General features: G+C 37.8%; 1 protein-coding gene across 2 annotated transcripts in view; it reads right to left on the bottom strand.

Annotated features, from left to right (window-relative positions):
• RASA3 (RAS p21 protein activator 3) overlaps positions 1-20264 on the bottom strand; it is a 295543-nt gene that overhangs the window by 181573 nt on the left and 93706 nt on the right. For both annotated transcript variants that reach the window (XM_069094058.1, XM_069094059.1), the window contains exon 2: positions 13946-14063. In XM_069094058.1, the coding sequence (XP_068950159.1) occupies positions 13946-14063 (118 nt within the window). The remainder of the gene's footprint in view (positions 1-13945; positions 14064-20264) is intronic.

Below are 20264 nucleotides of genomic sequence, written 5' to 3'. Positions count from 1 at the left end.
AAAGAAAGAAAGAAAGAAAGAAAGAAAGAAAGAAAGAAAGAAAGAAAAGAAAGAGGCAGCCAGGTAGCACAGCAAGTAAGAGCACCGGCTCCAGTGTCCGGATGACCTGGGGATCAAATCTGGGCTCAGATACTTAGCACCCACCCAGAAATAATTGGCCTTGTAACCTGGAGCAGGTTACTTAACCCCGATTGCTTAAAAAAAGGAAGGAAGGAAGGAAGGAAGGAAGGAAGGAAGGAAGGAAGGAAGGAAGGAAGGAAGGAAGGAAGGAAGGAAGGAAGGAAGTTAGAGCAAGCCTTGCAATGGTAGTCAGAACTCCTGGGGACTAGTTTCAGCTCCACCATTGACTAGTAATGTGACTTTGGTCTGGCCAGTCAGTTCCTTGGGGCTCTGGTTACTCATTTGTAAAATGAGAGATCTGGACTTAGATGATTAATTAATCAACAAGCACAGCCAGGATCCAAACCTAATATAGTGGCAGATCTAGAACAAAAACAGATCTAGAACAAAGGTCTCTTTGTTGGCAGATCTGGTACAAAAACCAAGATCTCTCTGCCTTCCCATTCAGTGTTTTTTTTTTCTTTTACTAAAAACAAAACAAAAACAAACCACTTTTTTATTAGAACCAAACATAGACATTTCAATAGTGCATAAAGAATAGAAAAGATCATGATTGCATATGAAACTCTAAAATTTTACTTATATTAAAAAGTCAACATGACAGAGTAATATAACTGTCTTATTCTTTGTTTCAATAAAAAAGTATTGCTATACATATTTTTGTTCATATGAATCCCTTCCCACTGTTTTGTGTGTGTGTGTGTGTGTGTGTGTGTGTGTGTGTCTTTTTGGAGGGGGAAAGGCAATTGGGGTTAAGTGACTTGCCCAAGGTCATACAGCTAATAAGTGTGTCAAGTGTCTGAGGCCAAATTTGAACTCAGGTCCTCCTCACTCAAGGGCTGGTGCTCTATTCCCTGTGCTACCTAGCTGCCCCTTTCCCTCTGTTTTTGATCTCTTTGGGGGTATGTGCGTAACAGTGGTATCACTGGGTCAAAGAGTATGCACAGTTTAGTAACTTTTTGAATATAGTTCCAAATTACTTTTTTAAATGATTGGATCATATCTAATATGGAAATAGGTTTGACATGATCGCACATATATAACTGATATCAAATTACTTACCATCTTAGAGAGGGGGAAAGAGAGAAAGAAGGGGGAAAATCTGGAACTCAAAATTTTATAAAAAAAACAATGTTAAAAATTATCTTTACATGTAATTGGAAAAAATAAAATGGTATTTTAAACAATAAAATGGTTGTCTCAATCCACAGCTCCACTGACACTGAATTAATGTGCCTGTCCTAAAGCCCCTCCAACAATTGAAAAAGATGACAAAAAAGGAAAATAGGAATCTGGTGGGTGAGATGGAACCCTAAAGTCAGTTTCATTTGCATTTCTCTCATATTTTTTCATAGCTGTTTATAGCTTGCCTTTCTCCTTTAGAAAATTGCCTATTCATATCCTTTGAGCATTTATCTATTGGAAAATGACTGTTGTGCTTAACATGTTTATATGTATCTTGGATATCAGATCTCTAGGAGAGAAATTTGCCACAAAGATTTTTCTCTGTTGTTTCTTTTCTAATTCTAACTGCATTGATTTTGTCTGTGTTAAAACTTATTTTCCAATTATCCATTTTATTTTTGATGATCTCTACTAGCCCTTGTTTGGTCAAAAATGCTCCTCCTATTTGTTATTCTGAAAGGTGTCTCCCTTCCTTCTTCTCTAATTTGTTTACGATATGACCTTTCATATTTAGGTCAAGTATCCATTTGGAGCTTATAAGATGAGAGATGTTTGAATCAATGATTCAGTGAATAAATGATAAGCATCTGTTAAGTCATTATAATGTACCATGCACCAGGGATATACATTTCAAATCAAAACAGCCTCTGCTTTTAAGGAGCTTACACTGTAATGGGAGGGACAACACATATAGGGGAATGTTGGTCAAGGAAGGAAGTTTTAGTCTAGGGAGTCAAAAAAATGTGAGTGGAAAAATAAGGCAGTCCACTGACATGCCCTTTTCCAAAGACAATGGTGGCATTGATGTGATCTTAGGGCAGGAAGTGAGAAATGCTTGGGGGTGTAGGAGCAAGGGGAGACTCAAAATGAGGTGGCTGGTCAGAAAATGACCAGGGTAAAGATGAGAATGCATGACCCTGGGGAGTACAGAACTGAATGGCTTTGCTTCCATCACACCTGGCTCCTGGTAGTCCAATCTGAAAGGTCAAGCAGCACCAGCTCCTTGAGATTCTTGACATTTTTGTTCTTCCAGAAGAATTTTGTTTTATTTTACCTACTTCTATAAAGTAATCCACAGGTAATTTGAATGACATGGAGCTAAATCAGAAAATTAATTTAGGTGGTGTGGTCCCTTTTATTATACTAGCACAGTCAAATCATAAATACTCATTCTCTCTTCTATTATTTGTCATACTTTAGTTCTGTAAGGAGAATGTTATGTAATTATGGTATTCATATAATTCCTGTGTATGTTTTGAGAGGCAACCTCCAAATATTTTATTTTATTCTGTATTTGTTCTGAATGGAATTTCTTTTTTTCTCTCTGCTGGAAAGAATTGGTAACATACAACTTAAAATTTTTGTGAGTTATTTATATCCTGCTACTTTACTGAAGTTATCAATTGTTCCATTTAATTTTATTGAATATCTAGGGTCATCTTCCAGTGTTTTTTCCACTCTGCTACTTTGCCTCAAATATATATTCCCTCTGAAAAACAAAAACAAAAAACTAATGTCCTTTATTCCCACTTTAGAGTTTCTAACATTATTCCCTTCCTCACTTACAACAAGCCTCCCAGCCTTATGAATTCAAATGATGGAAAAGAATGTTTTGGCTTCCAGGCCAAAGGGCCTCAGAAATCTAGGATTCTGGCTGTAGTCTACAATGGCTTGCTTCCTTTCTCCTCTCTCTGATTCATTGATACAGTATTATGTATCCTTGGGCTGGGAGCAATGGGTTCTTTAGCGTCCTTGTTGATGAATCCTTATTCCAAATTCTCTTGGCACTGATCCCCTATTCTTGGCTGCTATGCATGTAACAAGTCTCCTGCTTCAGGGTGGTAACAACAGCATCCAATAAAAGCAAAATAATCAGCTTCCACTCCCAAAGAAAGTGGTGGTAGGGAAAGCCACCACTGGGAAAATACCTGCAGTTTTCTGGAGTTCTCTAGCAGGGCTGAAAAGTTAAGGTTTCAGATTCCTCTCCTGGATACCTGACAGTACAACCACTGACTTTTGAAACACATGAACAAGTTCATTTTCACACATTCCTGATCAGTACATAATTAAAGTACATTATTCCAGAGAGACAATCCAATGCCCAAAGTAGCTGAAGAGATCAAATGGATGAAGAGTCAAACAATAATATAAAAGGAAAAGCCATTTCCCAAAAGATAAGTGGTCAAAAGACATGAATAAACAATTCTCAAAAGAAACGCCAATGTAGCAACTATACGAAAGATTACACTCCTGTTTAAATTGGCTTATTACATTTCAATGCTTATTAAATCCTGGCTTATGGTCTGGCTAAATTAAAAAAAAAATCTTTAGCTAAGGTAACTATGGGGAAGAGTAAATGTTAGGAGAGTAAATGTTACATGGACCTGCTCATAATTTAAAAAATTTTTATGAGTCAACAATTTGATCTATTTTCAAAAAGTCAGTATAATACTTATATTCCCTCTTCTCAAGCTACCAACTTTCCCCTTCATCATTTATCCTTACCTCTAACAGATACTACTGGCAATAATTAATTCCTTAAAACAGCCATGGTCTTCCTCATAAGTCTTTTTTCTTTCAGTTTTCAGTATGAAATTCATTTTCTGAACCAAGAACTACTATCCTTCAGCATGAACAAACACAAAGTTTCATATCATATACACAATTGCTTCTTTTCAACAAGTTAAGCAATAATATAAAATAAAAAGCCATTTCTCAATAGATAAGTGGTCAATGGATATGAACAAACAATCCTCAAAAGAATTGCCAACTTAACAGCCATGTGAAAGACAGCATTCCACTGTAGCCATGAACTCTACAATCATCACTGCTAAAGTCTGGTCACCTGAAGTACCTTGCCACTAAGCCAAAGATCACACCCTGGGAGAACTTTTACCCAGACATCCATAGCTCTGATTGGTGCCTTCCTCTCCCATATTTCACATCAATCTCTCCTCTCTGGTCATCTTCTCTAAACCGTACCAATAGCCTTGTCATCAAGTGCCTACAGATCTTTTCCCCCCATTCTCCTAGCTCTAGAGCCATGAATCATTGTTCCTGAATGCAGTGTGTCAATCTACTCTCATAGGGTCACACTCATCGTATCTGTAACTTTCCTAGCCAAAATGCCCTTTCTGGCCATAATTCCCTAATATGTGTTGGCTTTTCTATGAGACTAAAAGCTCTTGAGGGCAGGCACTGCTTTTGTATTTGTGTCCCTAGTGCTGGGCACATCGTAAGCATTTAATTAATGCTTTTTCATTCATTCATGCACTGCTCCAAAATATTAATAAGAGAAAGGAAAATCATAACTTTAAGGTTTTTCTCCTCTTCCTCAGAAAATTGCTAAATAATGTTATAGTCAATGTTGTTACTGTTGTTTTTCCTTCATTCTTGAAGAGGACCATGACATTAGGAACGTGATGTCATGACTTGCAAGTGAATTGGACTTAAGTGAGGGAGGGTTATGCAAAGTCACCATCCTCTGGAGCCATTTTATTCCAGTGGCAAGATATTGATCTGGACAACTGGAGATGGCCCTGGATGCAGTGGGAGACCTTGGTCTTTTTAAGCTAAGATTTTCCCCAGGTCTCAGTTTGACTCCCCACTAAAAGTCTTTTTTTTTTTTTAAAGCAATCGGGGTTAATTAAGTAACTTACTCAAGGTTACAAGATCAGTTATTTCTGGGTGTGGTGCTAAGTATCTGAGCCCAGATTTGATCCCCAGGTCATCCCAACACTGTAGCCAGTGCTCTTACTCGCTGTGCTACCTGGCCGCCCCTAAAAGTCTTTTTCAATTGTTGTTTCCTAGGTGCTTTTTTCAGGGAAGTATTTTCCAGTGTCCTGCTTAAAGGAAGAACATGCCAGAAGGCAGACACATTTGAACCAGACATGGAAACATTCAAGAGAGGACCAGAGTGGGATGAGAGACAAACACACAGTAGTACCCCAAGGTAGATGGACAAAATACCAAAATCAAACTCTCAGGTGGGGGGGTGGATTAAAACCAAGGACTCTTCTCTCAGCACTGGAGGTCTCAAGGCAAGCTCCAGTCCAGCAATGATGGTAATTATCTCTTTGCAGGTCTGTTCCTCTGCTTTCACTTGGAAGATTTTTTAAAGGATTTTTGTGAGGGGAGAGGGGTGCAGAGTACCAATATGGTGTGGTTTATTTTTTTTTTTACAAGAAATACACTTGAAACAAAGAGAGAAACAGTTAAAATAAGGGGCTAGAGCAGAAACAGTTATACCTCAGTTGATGTAAAGTCAGCATTGGAGAGGTTGTGGAAAGGCTAGTGCATACTAATGCACTATTGGTTGATTGACCCGAGATAACAGAGCAGGTCATATACACCAGGAGGTCAATGAAAATGAAAAAAAAAGTGCTATATACAACAAAATATTTATGGCAGCAAAGAATTGGTAAAAACAAAAACAAAATTCCTATCAAGTGAAGAGTGGCTGAACAAAGTGCAGCAGATGACTGTACTGGAGCATTATTACACCATAAGAAATTGTGAATATAATGGATTCAGAGAAGCATGGGAAGGCTTGCATGATCTGATGAAAAACAAAGTCAGCAGAATCATGAAGACAGTATATGCAATGACTGCCACAGCATAAACAGAAGGAGTATAGCAATGGCTGAAATTACAATATTCTAATTCAAACTCAAAGAAGAAATACAAAAACATGTTTCCCTCCTTCTTTGCAAAAGTACATTCCTAGGACTGTGGAACCCTCCATATGATGCTAAACTTGGGTGAAGTATTAGTTAGCTTTGCTGATTGGTTTTCTTTTCCTTTTTAAAAAAAAAATTATTTCTAATAAGGGATAACTCCCCAGGAAGGAAAATATTAAGAAATATAAGTGAACAAGATATCAATAAAAGACTTTTAAAATTATTTCCAGATCTCTTCCTATAGAATATAGTGAGTTTTCATCAAGCCAGATTTCTCAGAATGCATTCTGAATTACTACAGTCCAACAAATCTGTGCTCTGCTCAAGTCATGCCAAAGAGAATAAATAAAATTTTTGAAGGCTCCTTTTAAGCCACACTTAAAATGGAAGATATAAAACTTTTAAGTCTTTACTACCAAGACTACAAATAGACATAACTCAACAGTATACTGTTTTTAATTTATAATTCCAAATTTAGGAAAGTTTCAGATTAGATCTCTTCTCTCTAAAGAATTGCGATATTCATAGTCTGGGGTCATTCTTTTGGAGGCAACAGATAGGGGAATATGGGGCCTAGGGAAAGTAAGAGTGTCCAGTGCTGTGGTGGTAAATGTTTAACAACCAGCTCTTCAAAGGAAAAAAATAGATCATGATACACTTTTAGATTTAACTTGTATTATTATTTTCTCCATCACTTTCTCAAGACTAGACAATAAATCAAGCCCTGATTTTAGTGTTTGTTGATCTCCAGGTAAAAATGCTCGTATTAAAATTTAACCAAAGGCTAGCTGGTTCAGGTCAGTCCCCTCACACTGCTGACATCCTACACCCTAAACCACAGTCCCACACCACACCACCACCACCCCAAAAAAGGGAAAAGAAAAGAAACATTTCATCCAAGTGAAATCAGGTTAAGATGGTATCCAGGGAATCCCAGAAAGGCAAAAGAAATGACAAATAGGTGTAGACCTGTGGGTGAGAGTTACCACTTTGTCTTGAGGAGTAGGTGATGATGGAATGACTGTTTATTCCATTAAGCTCTATATAAGAACCTATGATCTTTTGGCATCAACAAGTAAAATTAATGAACAATTAAAACAACTTTAAATGATTATTAAAGATTAAATAATTTTCAACACAATTCAACATCATAAATATGATGAAACACGCTTTTCATATTCAGACAGAGATGATGCACTCAAGAGCACAGATTTTTCGTCTTCTACTGCTGACCACCTTCCTGAGTCCAACTACCAGAAGTATTAGGAGAAGGGAAAGGAGGAGGAAAAACAGGATAACTGCCATAAAGATGAAAATATATCTGTCAACAGAGCCATATTTACAGGTATATATTCATCTATAGGAAGAGAGGCAAAATGGTACAGAGAGAAGAATATTAGATTTGGAGTCAGGGGACCTCCCCCCATTAAAATTCTAGTTTGATCAAGTGCCTTGAGTTTTCTAGTTGTCAGTTTCCTTATCTATACAAGTGAGGGTTAGAAGTATTGGTTTTGTTATTAATAGTGATTTTTAAAATATCACATTTCTTGGATCACCATTCTTACAGATGACATAATAATCACATTTTAAAAAATTTTTATTTTATTTTACTTCCAGGGCTATATTCTTTCCCTCTTAGTTCCCCCTCCCTCCTCACCCCTAATAAGAAAACAAGCAAAACAAAGTCCATTACAAACATATATAGTCAAGCAAAATAAATTCTTCTTTTGGCCATGTCTAAAAACAACAAAAAAATATGACTCCATCTGTACTCTCGGTACATCATCTCTGTCTGAAGATGAGAAGCATGTTTCATCATATTTATGATGCTGAATTATGTTGAAAATTATTTCATCTTTAATAATCATTTAAAGTTGTTTTAGTATATTAACCCAATGACTCCTCTTGTCATAAAGATACTTGATTATTTCTCTTCTAAAAAAGACACTGACAGGGAAATAAATAATACTTTCTCAGAAACAGAGTGTGACCTGCCTTAGGGAAGGCCCAGTACTATATCATTGTACAATAAAAAGGAGAGAGCTAACTCCTTCCTTAACCCCCAAATTCATGCCAGTCAACATCTTGAGAAGAAATACAAAGACCAATCTACAAAGTTGGCATTTGTATGCTGGGAAAACCTGAAAATGGACAAAAACAGTCACTTTTGACATGGGGTGGGGGTGGGGAATGTTCATAAAATAAAAATTCTAGCTCTTAATCATTTTATTCAGACCGTTACAAAAGAGAAAACCTTTGTCCTTCAACCAGCATCTGTTAAGGTTCCGTTGTTTTAAAATTCTCTCTCTACATTTTTGCCACCTCTACTTCCCCACCCCCCACAACAAAGAGTCTTCTCTTTTAACCTATGGTAGTTGCAAGTAACACTGCGTGTATGGAAAAACCTCTTTAAGAAAATGGAGAAAATATTCTTTGCTGTCACACGCAACTCATGACTTCACATTTACTCAGACTATTGGGCTACAGCTAACCTAGCTTCTGTGAAAGACTTTTCCTCCCCAGAGGCAAAAGAAAAATGGATTGTTGCCAGATGTTCTGGACTCCACCCTTGTACTTCACAAGGAAGACTGGCAAGTATCATCTGATTTGACTAGTATTGGCCTGTTGAAAGAAGTGTTTCAAAGCTTAAAGAAAACAAAAAACAACTTGATACTTTAGAGCTACAAGATACAGATTCAAATCCTTTTATTAAAAAGAAAAAATCAATAGTAACTTTCTTACACAGACTATTCAGATATCCTCAGTCTCCAAAGCCAAGTAGTATTTGCAGCTGGAGATATTTAAGAGGTTGGGCAGAAACATTTAAATGCTGTAACTGAAAGCTATTACTACTCAAAAAAACTAACTAAAAAGAAACACTATCAGTAGCATCTTCTCTGGAAACCAAGGTTAAAAATGGTGGGTGAGTCAACTTTTATTGATTCAGGGGCTGATGACCACTAGTCCTCTTGACTTTTCCTTCCTAATGTCTCTTATCCATCTCTTCCCTCTCACTGCTACTTCCATCACCTTAGAACAGAAGCTCATCGTCTCACATCTGGATTACTTCATTTTTTCCTCCTCCACTAGGTTATATCCTCTTCAGTCAAATCCAGCATAGAATGCCATTTCAGAAAAAAGTTCCATCCAAAATGATTACTATTTTTAAAGGTTCATAGGATCATGGCAACATGCTGTAATGATTAGAGAGCTGGGCCTCAAGGCAATAAAAGACACCTTCTCAGACTACTGCAACAACAATAACAAAAACAACCAAAACTTACATGGAACTTTACAGTCTGCAAAGAACTTTACATGTGTTAATTCATTTGATTCTCACAACAACCCTGTGAGTTAAGTGCTATTATCCCCATTCTAAAGATGGGGAAACTGAGGCACGGAGCAGTAAAGTTTCTAATAAGTTTCTGAATTCAGGTCTTCCTGACTCCAAGTTCTTCCATCTATCCACTGTGACACTTAGCTGCCTAGAGCACTGATATGTTAAATGAATTGCCCAGGGTCATATGTGTTAGAAGCAAGACTTGAACCCAGATGTTTCTGGCTCTGAGGTCGTCTCTCCAAGACTATGCTGCCTCCTCCACTTCTTTCCTACTGCAAGAAGTACTGTTATGAATATATTGGGGTATGTGTGTGGATGAGTGTGAGAGAGTGTGTATGTGAGAGTGTGTATGTGTGAGAGATAGAGACAGAGAGTGCATGTGTATGTGTGAGAGTGTGTATGTGTGAGAGAGACAGAGAATGCATGTGTGTGTGAGAGAGTGTGTGTGAGAGACAGAGAGTGCATGTGTGTGTGAGAGTGCATGTGTGTGTGTATAAAAGATAAAAAAGAGAGATAGATATGTGTATGTATGTGTGTGTATGTGTATGCTAAGAAAATGAAAAAATATCCATACCTTTTGTCTCAGAGACCTCACTACTAGGCATTAACCTCAAGAAGGTCAATGATACAAAAAAGGAGATAAATGCATGCATGTGTGTATCCACACGCATACACATACACATACACATATATAAAAGGCCATATATGTATATGTGTATATAAAAGAAAGTCATATGTGTTTGTATTCATATACATGTATATATTTATATGTGCATATGTGTATACTTTCTTTTTTTATTACTGACCTTGAAGTTAATGCCTAGCAGTGAAGTCTCTGAGACAAAAGGTATGACTATTTTCTTCACTTTCTTTTTTTTTTTGGAGGGGGGAAGGCAAGGCAATTGGGGTTAAGTGACTTGCCCAAGGTCACACAGCTAGTAAGGGTGTCAAGCGTCTGAAGCCGGATTTGAATTCAGGTCCTTCTGACTCCAGGGCCAGTGCTCTATTCACTGAGCCACCTAGCTACTCCCTTCCTTTTTCTTAGCATGATTCAAAATGAATCATTTTCCTGTCCCCTCCTTATTATTATCATCAGACCATTACCATTCCTTATTGTTATCAGTGAGACATCCAAGACCGACCCCTCCTCTACTTTACCGCATCTAATGCACTTTGTCCTTGAAAACCCAAAACCACAGCTTCTTGGTACTGGGTGTAAAGGAAGTGCATACAGGCTTAAGTGAAGCCTCGGATGTGTTTGGATAATGGGGGAGCAGTTTCTACCTCGGTGGTTCAGCCTCTAGCACCCCACTACATTTTTGCTTCTCCCTAGGTTCTCAGTCTTTTGCAGAAAGCTAAGGTTGCCAGATAGCCAAGTTCCAAGGAGGTGAGGTCTGAACATGTTCTGATTTTGATTTCTCCTTCTCTAGGAACACACATGCTAGTGTCATAAAATAAATAAAGAGATGAAATAAAGAAAAGTAGCAGTGCCGAAGTCACTAATAGGTTTTGTTCAGAGCCTTCTTCAGTACTAAAAGAAAATAAAAGAAGTCCAACCTACAGTACTGGGTATGTCTCCTATTAATAGTGTTTTTAAAAATATTTTCCTGGAAGGAAAACTATGAAAAACCACCTCTGAGAGAATGATAAAGTGCCAACTTCCTGCTCGCAGCTTGGTCCAGAACCCCAGGCACATGCCTTCAAGAACTATCACATTTATAATCAACACAAGATTGCTGAGTTTGGCTTTTTTTTTCCTGTTATTTTTAAGGTTCTCATATGTAAGTGGCACCCTATTTCCAGGGGGGGGAGGGTTAGTGAGTTTCAGCAAGTAAATGCCTTTTTAAAAAGATTCTATGACATACTTTTAAACAATACACATGACAGCAATCAATAAATCTTCATGTCTACAGAGAGGGCTGCATTAAAGCATATTAAGAAGAGCTATTAGCAGCAAAGAGACATATGGAGCAGAGGAAAACATGCTTCTGCTGTTCGCTCTCGGGAGCAGGAGATCTTTAACAGTTTTCTATAAATTATATATAGTAAATCATCTAAACTTGCTATTTTTCCCACTCACAAGTCTCAATGTGCAAGAATACAACTCATTTGCTAAATTGCAAATTTAAAATAGCTGTTTTGGTTAAAACACACCAAACATTTCTAAACCTGAAGCTTGAATCAGGAGTAGGTATCCTACAGCATTTTGGAAAGATTCAGAGGCAGAGATCTTGGACTCATGTCCTGTCTTTTCTATTTAATATTTATGTGATCTTTGGCAAATGACTTCACCTCTCCATGACTCAGTTTCCTCCTCTGTAAAATAAAGGGCTTAAACTAGGTGGCCTCTAACATTTCTTCCTACTCTAAATTCTAGGATCCTACTAATCAATAATGAAGATCTTCTTTCCTTTCTGAATGGCTTCATTGAAAACATCTCTCAGGACCACTAATGGTTGAATGAAGATTACAGATCTCAGTACCCCCATCTAATCGTCTTTAAAATAAAATGACTTCCAAACTATGGTTTATGAATGTAATGGAATACTATTGTGCTATAAGAAATAATGGAGTCGACGGTTTCAGAGAAACCTGGCAAGGCTTGTATGAACTGATGCAGAGTGAAGGAAGCAGAACCAGGAGGAAAATGCATAATGTAACAACATTATTAAAATGAACAGTTTTGAAAGACTTAAAAACTAATCAACCTAATGATCAACCATGAATCCAGGGGACCCTTGATGAAAAATGCTACCTGCCTCCTCTCTGAAAAGTAATGAATAAAATAAGCAAAATGAAACACATTTTTTATAGGACAAATATGGGAATTTGTTTTGCCTGACCAGGCATATTTGTTACAAGGTTTTTGTTTTGCTTTTCTTTCTCATTGGTGAGGGGGATGGAAAGGAGAAAGGGAGAGAAAATAAATACTTATTAATTGAAAAATAAGTTTAGAAATAAAATAAAATACTTTCCACCTTACTATGCCCCACCCTTTGAACTGTTCTCTGTCTACTGCCTTGTCAGATGCTAACACATCCAAATATAAATAAGAAGGCCTTGCTTGTACTGTTGGCACTTTCCATTGGGCCAACTGGAGCGATTTCTTCCTGAAGGGTAAGCATCTGCCAAATGTTCAGGTGCTTCAATGAATCTGGTATGGGGAGGCTGGGAGTTAACAGTAAAGGAAAAGGGAAGGGGAGGGGAGGGGACAGATCAGATTTCTTCTTCTGGGCTCTTCACTGACAGTTCTCTCAGTATTCTGAGCAGCTGAAGGTTATACACGGTTTGGGCTTGTAAATGGAAAGGCTGACGTGCCATTCTAAAAGTGGTCATTCTTAATTCCACTCTGTGTGAGTGTGTGTGTGTGTGTGTGTGTGTGTGTGTGTGTGTATCTGCTTCCAGTCCCGAATACTCCTTCATCTCCTACTTCCATGTCACCTCAGGGCTCAGGGTTTCTAGATTACACAGCTAACTCCTCAACCTCCAGTCTGATTTATTTCTGGTCTTTCCTTCTGAATTCTTCTTTCCCCCAAAATAGACTGCTGACTTTCTTCAGGTCCATATGCAGCCACTCAGTCATTCTGATGGCTTATCTAGAAAAGCAATTCTAATCATAACAACTCATGTCTAGAGTGCTTAAAAATATATAAATGTTCCTAAGTTTTCTTATTCTAGGCTGAATGATCTACCTAATATTAAAGAGCTAGTCAGAGTCAGAATCAGGACTTGACCTTAGAATTCCAGAACACTGCGTTGAGATAGAGTATTTGGAAGAAAGTGATTTCCAGAAACCTGGTTTGGACATCGGTTCTAATTATCAGTTTGACTTTGGCCAAGTCACCTAAACTCTCTAGATTTCATTTTCCTTATCTATAAAATAAAGAGTTTGACTAGAAGGCCTCTAAGCCTTCTTCCAGGTCTAAACTGCCCAATCTTAAATTTGGTGTTCTTTTCAAACCCTGAAGTAAGTTAAAGGAAAAGAATTCTTGTCAAAGGACAAAGATTTTTCCCCCCTTCAAAACTGTTTTCAATTTGAAAAGTTCATGTTCAGTATAGATTAATAAGCTGCCAAATTTATCCTATGTAGGAGAAAAATATAGAGAAATATTTACATGGTCAAGTTGTCCAGTCCAAGGCTAAGATTCTTTATATATGTCCTTTATCATTATCATTATTTAGAGCCCAGTATATTATGACTGCTTCATGAATCAATCAACAAACATTTATTAAGTTCCTATTATTTTCCAGGTACCAAGAGATACCAACACAATGAAACAATTCCTACTCAAAAGGACAAATGGGGGAAATAAATGTTTTTTTTAATATGGCATAAATAAAAGCTAATAACTATAAATATGTACAAAATTGTTAAGCGTAAGCGAGGCCACAAGTCACTGAGGGGCCTGGATGTATTTGTTATGATGGCCAAGCTTTAGAATTCATGCAAAAAACCAATTACAATTCCCTCTCTCCATCCTATTTCCCACCCCCACCCTCCCACCCCCATCCAGCTGAGTGAAAAAGCAGGGCAAAGACTGACATGGTCAGAATTTTTTTTTCTTTAAGAAAGAAAACAAAATAACTGATTGGTATTATATAAAGCAAGAAGACTTGTTACCATAGTGATTTCTCCACTATTTTGGTCCTGAAAACCTCTTCCTGGTCCAGGTTTACAGTACAGTAGCAATCCCTCATCTTGTTTGGCCCCGGATAAGTAGGAAGATTTTTGGCTTCTCCTGAAAGACAAAAATAAAATGTACACTTTTCTTAGCCCAGAGACATTTAGTCCACATACTCATTTCCAATTCATAATACATTTGTTTCACACTAACCAGACGGCTTCCTTGTTTGAATGCTCACTAGTGCCTTATATGGCCTTGATTTCCTTATTACTGTAATGTGTTAACATCTAATAATAGAATCACGTGTTCCTGTTTAAAGTACAAAGTAACACACTGCTATCAGTATTCTCTATTCTCAACCTATGCCAGAATTAAATTATATGACTAGTTTTACTAAAACTAGAACTAAATGCTCCTTTGTCTGACCAGACACAAGATATGGAATTAAGAATTACACCACTCTTCATCCCAAATTGAAATCTCTTATTTTACACTTCATACAGTCAATACTCAGTCAAAGAAGACAGAGAATGCAAAACAGGACTACATTAACCATTCTATTTACAAACCCAAACCACCATACTAGCCAGTTAAAATCTCAGAAGAGGAAATTTGATCTAGGCCCAATTATTTTTTCCTTCCACCTTCACCTTCCAGTGTCCACATCCACACTTCACTGAAGCACCTTAAGATTTGGCAAGTATTTATACTTCAAGAGCAGATGTCCATCTGGCCAAATGGAAAGCGTCCATACTGCAAAAGGTTCTTATTTACACTTCGTCTTTGCTTAGGATTATTATCAGAATCCCTTGCACCAGGGCTTTCTACTTGGGGAGGTGGGAGTGGGGTAGGGGGAGGAAAAGGAGGAGGCAAGTAGGAGGAAAGAACACAGTTTATTTGTGAATGGAAAGAGAACAGAGATGAATGAAATTCAAGCAAGTCACAAGGGTAGCTTTTTAATGGGACATCTGCCGTTCAGTGTAAGTCAGTTCTATTGCAACAAATGCCTCTTTCAGTCTCTGGATTCCCAAAGGGCTTTGACACTAACAGAAGTCATTTTGGCTTCTAATGACATCTTGTGTAAAATGTCCTCGGCAGACACTGTTCAAGGAACACAACATGAAATGATGGCGGCTCCCGCAACACAGCTGACTGACATGCCATAGCAAAGGCCGACTTCTATTCAAAGCCTTCTACTCCAACTATGTATTCAGCCAGAAACTGGAAAAGCACACAGGACAAACCCCAATGAGATGTTTTTCGGGCCTCCAAAGCCAAAACTGGAAGTGGTCCGACCAACAGAGCCACCCTTCTGAAGAGATTCCAAGTATTTCTGTTTTTGCAAGTGTCCTTATAGTTCTAATAATTCAGCAAAGCACTGTGGTTATAGGTTCTTTATACTGCCAAAAGCCCTCTGTGCTCTGTAGAGGTCATACTGAACACTTGAGGCAATCATTTTGATTCTCTCTCCTCTTTTTTGCTTTCTTCTGGGACTTTCTTTGAAACGACCTTAGAATAATAGTTTTTTGTTTGTTTGTTTTTTAAGTTGGAAGGGATCTCAGAGGGAATCTGATCTGTGGAAAGTGAAGTCCAGAAAAGTCAAATAACTTGCCCAAGGCCACACAAATAGTAAATGACAAATATCGGACTCAAACCCAAGAACTCAATCTCTAAATCAAGTTGTCTTTCAACTGCCCCAAATGTGCTTTCGCTTATCCCCACTTTGTCTTTACATTCAATGCAATACTCAATAAGCTTTTTTTTTCTGGAATAGAAAGGCTGATTTTCTTTAGATCCAAGTCATCTTCATTTAAGAATGAGAGAAACACAAAATAAGAATTTGAAAGCTAAAAAGAAACTTAAAGATCATCCCACTTTAAAGATGAGTATATTTTTAAATGATTATTAAAGTCATTCAAAAATTGACCTTAAAAAGCAATTTAATTTCACTTTAAAGTTTCACTTTAACTCCATTTTTTAAAAGTCTTTATTATTTTGATTTAGCAAAACAGAGAATCAAAACTTCTTTCTAAGTTTCAAACACATTCTAAATTGCATAGATCACTTTTCTGCATACATTTTTTTTGCTTTTTGGAGGGGCAATTGGGGTTAAGTGACTTGCCCAAGGTCACAAAGCTAGTAAGTGTTAAGTGTCCGAGACCACATTTGAACTCAGGTCTTCTTGACTCTAGGGCTCGTGCGCTAATGACTGCACCACATAGCTGTCCCTTCTGCATACATTTTAAATTAGCCGTGTGACTGAACAGCAGCTGGTCTGTTGGATAGCATAGTGCACTTGGGAGTTAGGGAAAACCTGAATTTTAATGCTATCTCTGATACCTACTAGGTGCGTAACCTTGGTCAAGTTCCTTATTCCCTCTTGGCATCAGTTCCTCATCTATAAGATGAAGGTGTAGAACAAAATGGCCTCTACAATCCCTTCCTGTTCTAAATCCATCATCCTATGACCTTAAAGAGGGAACATACTGCTGATGAGCCTCATCTATAAGTTTCTTCATCTATAAGATGTGAAACATCATCAACCATAAGGTAAAGAATTATCTTTGAAACTTACCTAAACAGGGACAATTTCATATTCCATGCAATTTTTTAAACCCAGAGTTGAGTATAGAAAGAAAGTCACACAAGAAAATCCAATCTGTTAACAGGCATATGCATCAAAGCTAAACCCTTAGGAAGTCGTTAAATGTCAAAAGACAGATTTTATGAAGGATTTGAAGCATGGGAAAGGTCACATATGCACGTGCATATATGGTACGTAATATATTCACAAGCATAGAATTATATAATCCTACTCTTAGAGGCTATAAGACAACACAGTGGAGTAAGAACAAGCCCAGAACGTAAGAAGACACAAATGCCTAGAAATGGCAGATTGTATTTCTCTTCTCCTGGGTCCACCCCCATGACCCTGTGACCAAGGGATCACAGGAGTGACCCACAAAGAATCATGGTAACCTTTTATAATTTCTAATTCTGTTTTTTTCTTTTTATAATTAAATAATTTACTGATCTTTTAACCACTAAGGCAGCTGGATCCATAATGTCTGAGCAAGGGCACTGATGATGTTGATAAAGCATCAATTTAGTTCCCTTTAGAATTTAACCTTGCGGGGAGGGGTTGCAAAATGGAGCCCAAGAATGTTCAAACACTTAGCTGCAAGTTGCTTTGCCTCTTAAAAAAAAGAGACCACCTCCCACTATCACCACCACAGCCCCCCCTCCAAAAAAAAACCTTTCTGAATATCTTAGAGACATCTTTAGTGAGGAACAAAGAACTGAGGCTTTGTTCTCCTTTGTTATGAACAAATGTTTTTATTTTTGACTCTTCCCCCTCCCTTAACTCCCACATCCAATCAGTTGCCAAGTCTTGTGAATATTACCCCTGAAATATCTATCTCATCCTGTCTCCTCCTTTCTATTCCCACTGCTACAGCCCCAATACAAGTTCTCATTACCACCCACATGAACTATTAAAATAGCCTCTAAAACAGGACTTTCCTATTTTCATTCTTTTCCCTAACCCCCACCTCAAACTGCTGTCAGATTAACCTTCCTAATTGGACAGATCTGTTCACTTCATTCCTCTGCTCATAATCCTTCAAGGTTCCCTTTACCTACCAAGTAAAATCCAGTCTACATTCAAGGTTCTCCAAAATCTGGTACCATTCTCATTTACCAGCCTATTTACTTTCCTTCCACACCAATACTCAATCCTCCAGCTAAATGGCACCATTCACTGTACACACTGCACACATTTCTTGGTATCATTCCCTAAACCTCTCCCCTTCTACCAGGTGAAATCTTACCTATCCCCTGAAGCCCAGTTTAAAGTTTGAGCCACCTCCTCTACCAAAATCTTCCTGATTCACTTCCCCCTCCACCCAAGTAGACAAGATGCTTTGAAAGAACTTTACACATGCTTTGCATCAATCTTATGTATTTACCATGCATTGTCTTGTAATGCAATTCTGTCTGCCCACTATGCGACAAGCCCCATGAGGGAAATCTGAACTTTGTATTTCCCAAAGTGTTCCATGTATAGTAGGGGCTTAATAATTGTTTACTGAATTGAATATAGGGGGGAAGTATCTATCTTCTCTTTTGAATAGAGGTTGAGAACTGCTAAGCCCACAGAGCCCTTTACAACTTTTGAGACAGTCACCATTTAAATGCGAAAATGCTGCTTTGTTATAAACTGGTATTCTTACTCTTTGATTTGCATTACATTATCTCCATCTATTTATGCCAATGTAGTTATATTCTGGTTCCTATGACAATGGCAACACCAATGAGGCTGGGTAATTAGTCTGAACCAAAATTAAAACCACTGAGTTTACAGATGAGGGACAGAGGCAGTTGCTAGAATTGCCTCTGCATATCTGCATCATCTCAGCCCTCTTATCTGCCTACTTAGAGCAGAAGAGTCTCTAGTGGAGAGGGACATTTTAAATGACAAATGCATATTAACACCTCATGCTGAGAGTTTCTCAGTAAGTTTGTTAGATGAAGAGAATATCATCATCAGTGGGGACATTTCTTTTTTCTACATTATACTAAATGAGGGTTAACTGAACCAGTATTTCCTCCATGCTGATTACCCATACCATGAGATTTTTAAAAAGCTAGGTTTTTCTGTCTCTAATGATGACTTGTCCAGGGTCACACAACTAAGTGTCTGAAGCTGGATTTGAATTCAAGTCTTCCTAACTCCAGAGCTTGTACTCTCATGACATTTTATAGATTTTTTTAAAACCCTCTTTTTTTAGAGATTAGGTCAAATTATAGAATCTTTAGGGGTCTCTAGCCCAGTGTTTCTCATCTGCCATCCACATGGCAACTTTTTACCACCAAAGGTCTTGACTACTTAAAAACTGCACATTTAAGAAATCTGAGTCCCCTTCTCTACATCTTTCTTTCTGCTTATGGTCCACTTTATCCACACTAGCTTTCTAGTCCTTTCTCCTTATGCCACCTAGAACCCAAGAACTGAGGTTACATAGGTTGGAACAAGTCAACAGAGTTGCCCTGTATGGGAGGGTATGAATGTATTATGATCTACATTGTTTTTCACTCGCTTCAGCCATGTTCAACTCTTCATGACCCCTTTTGGGGTTTTCTTGGCCAAGATACTAGAATGATTTGCCATTTCCTCCTCCAGTTCATTTTACAGAAAAAGAAAATGAGGCACACAGAATTAAGTGACTTGTCCAGGGTCACATAGCTAGTAAGTATCTGAGGTCAATTAGGGTTATTTTATTTATTTTATTATTTTATTGTAACTTGGTAGCAAAGGAGATGCTAGATGAATTGGTAAAAATGTAGGATGGGAAGAACTAATGGGAAAGGTATAGCCAAGCAACCCTCTCCTGAAAAAAATGGGAAGGGAAGAGAAGAGAAAGAGGATGGGAGAATTTCAATCCATAGGATCACAAAACTGTTGAAAAGTGGCTTAATAGCATGGTATCATGGGAAGATTGCTGGATTTATCTAGTCAGGAGAATTGGCTTCAAATCCCATCTCTACTGGCATTACTTGAGTGACCTAGGCAAGACACTTAACATCTCTGGACCTCGGTTTCCTTATCTATAAAATGAGGGAGTTTATACAGAAAGTGAGGTCATTTTCAACTCTAAATCTTTGGTCTTAGTACCTTCTCAGCATTAACTTAAAGAAAAATATGCTTTGGTTTCTTTTGAAAACGTGTTCATGCATGCATAAAGCAAAGTCCCTAAGATGTACAGCCACAGCTCTCACAGGTAAAGTAGAACATTCATTTTAAATTGTAGGCACAGTAAAGGCACCATGATACAGTGAAAATGAGGGCTAGGTTTGAAGCTAGAAGACCTAGGTTCAGTCACTTGTGTAAGATCACGTAGTAAGTGTAGTAAGATAAGTGCCTTGCTACACTTACCTCACTACACTTACTACATGATCTTACATGAGTCACTTAATCCTTTTGGCCTCAGTTTCCTCATCTAGAAAATGAGAGGATTGGAGCCAATAAGCTCTGATGTCCCTTCCAATTCTCTATGTTTGAAATAACAAAACCTTTGCAAAAAAATAACAGTTTTTACTGATTTACTAGAGGAAGTGGTAAGATGAGGGTGGAGAACAACACACATACCTAAGCAAAACCATAACCTTAAACATAAACACATAAGCACAGGGAAGAGAAGAAGACAACTGAAGTTTTCTATGTGCTGATATTCACTTATAGGCAAGCAGGACTACAGCACAGGAACCAAAACAAACATTATAATCGGAAAGGGCATCATGCACAAGCTATCATTA

Source organism: Petaurus breviceps, unplaced genomic scaffold (assembly GCF_028583685.1).
Source record: "Petaurus breviceps papuanus isolate PSGF00001 unplaced genomic scaffold, PetGlider_PUasm1.0 214, whole genome shotgun sequence".
Taxonomy (NCBI): Eukaryota; Metazoa; Chordata; class Mammalia; order Diprotodontia; family Petauridae; genus Petaurus; species Petaurus breviceps.
The sequence above is the reverse complement of the archived record's forward strand: the minus strand, read 5'-3'. Positions and strand labels throughout refer to the sequence as shown.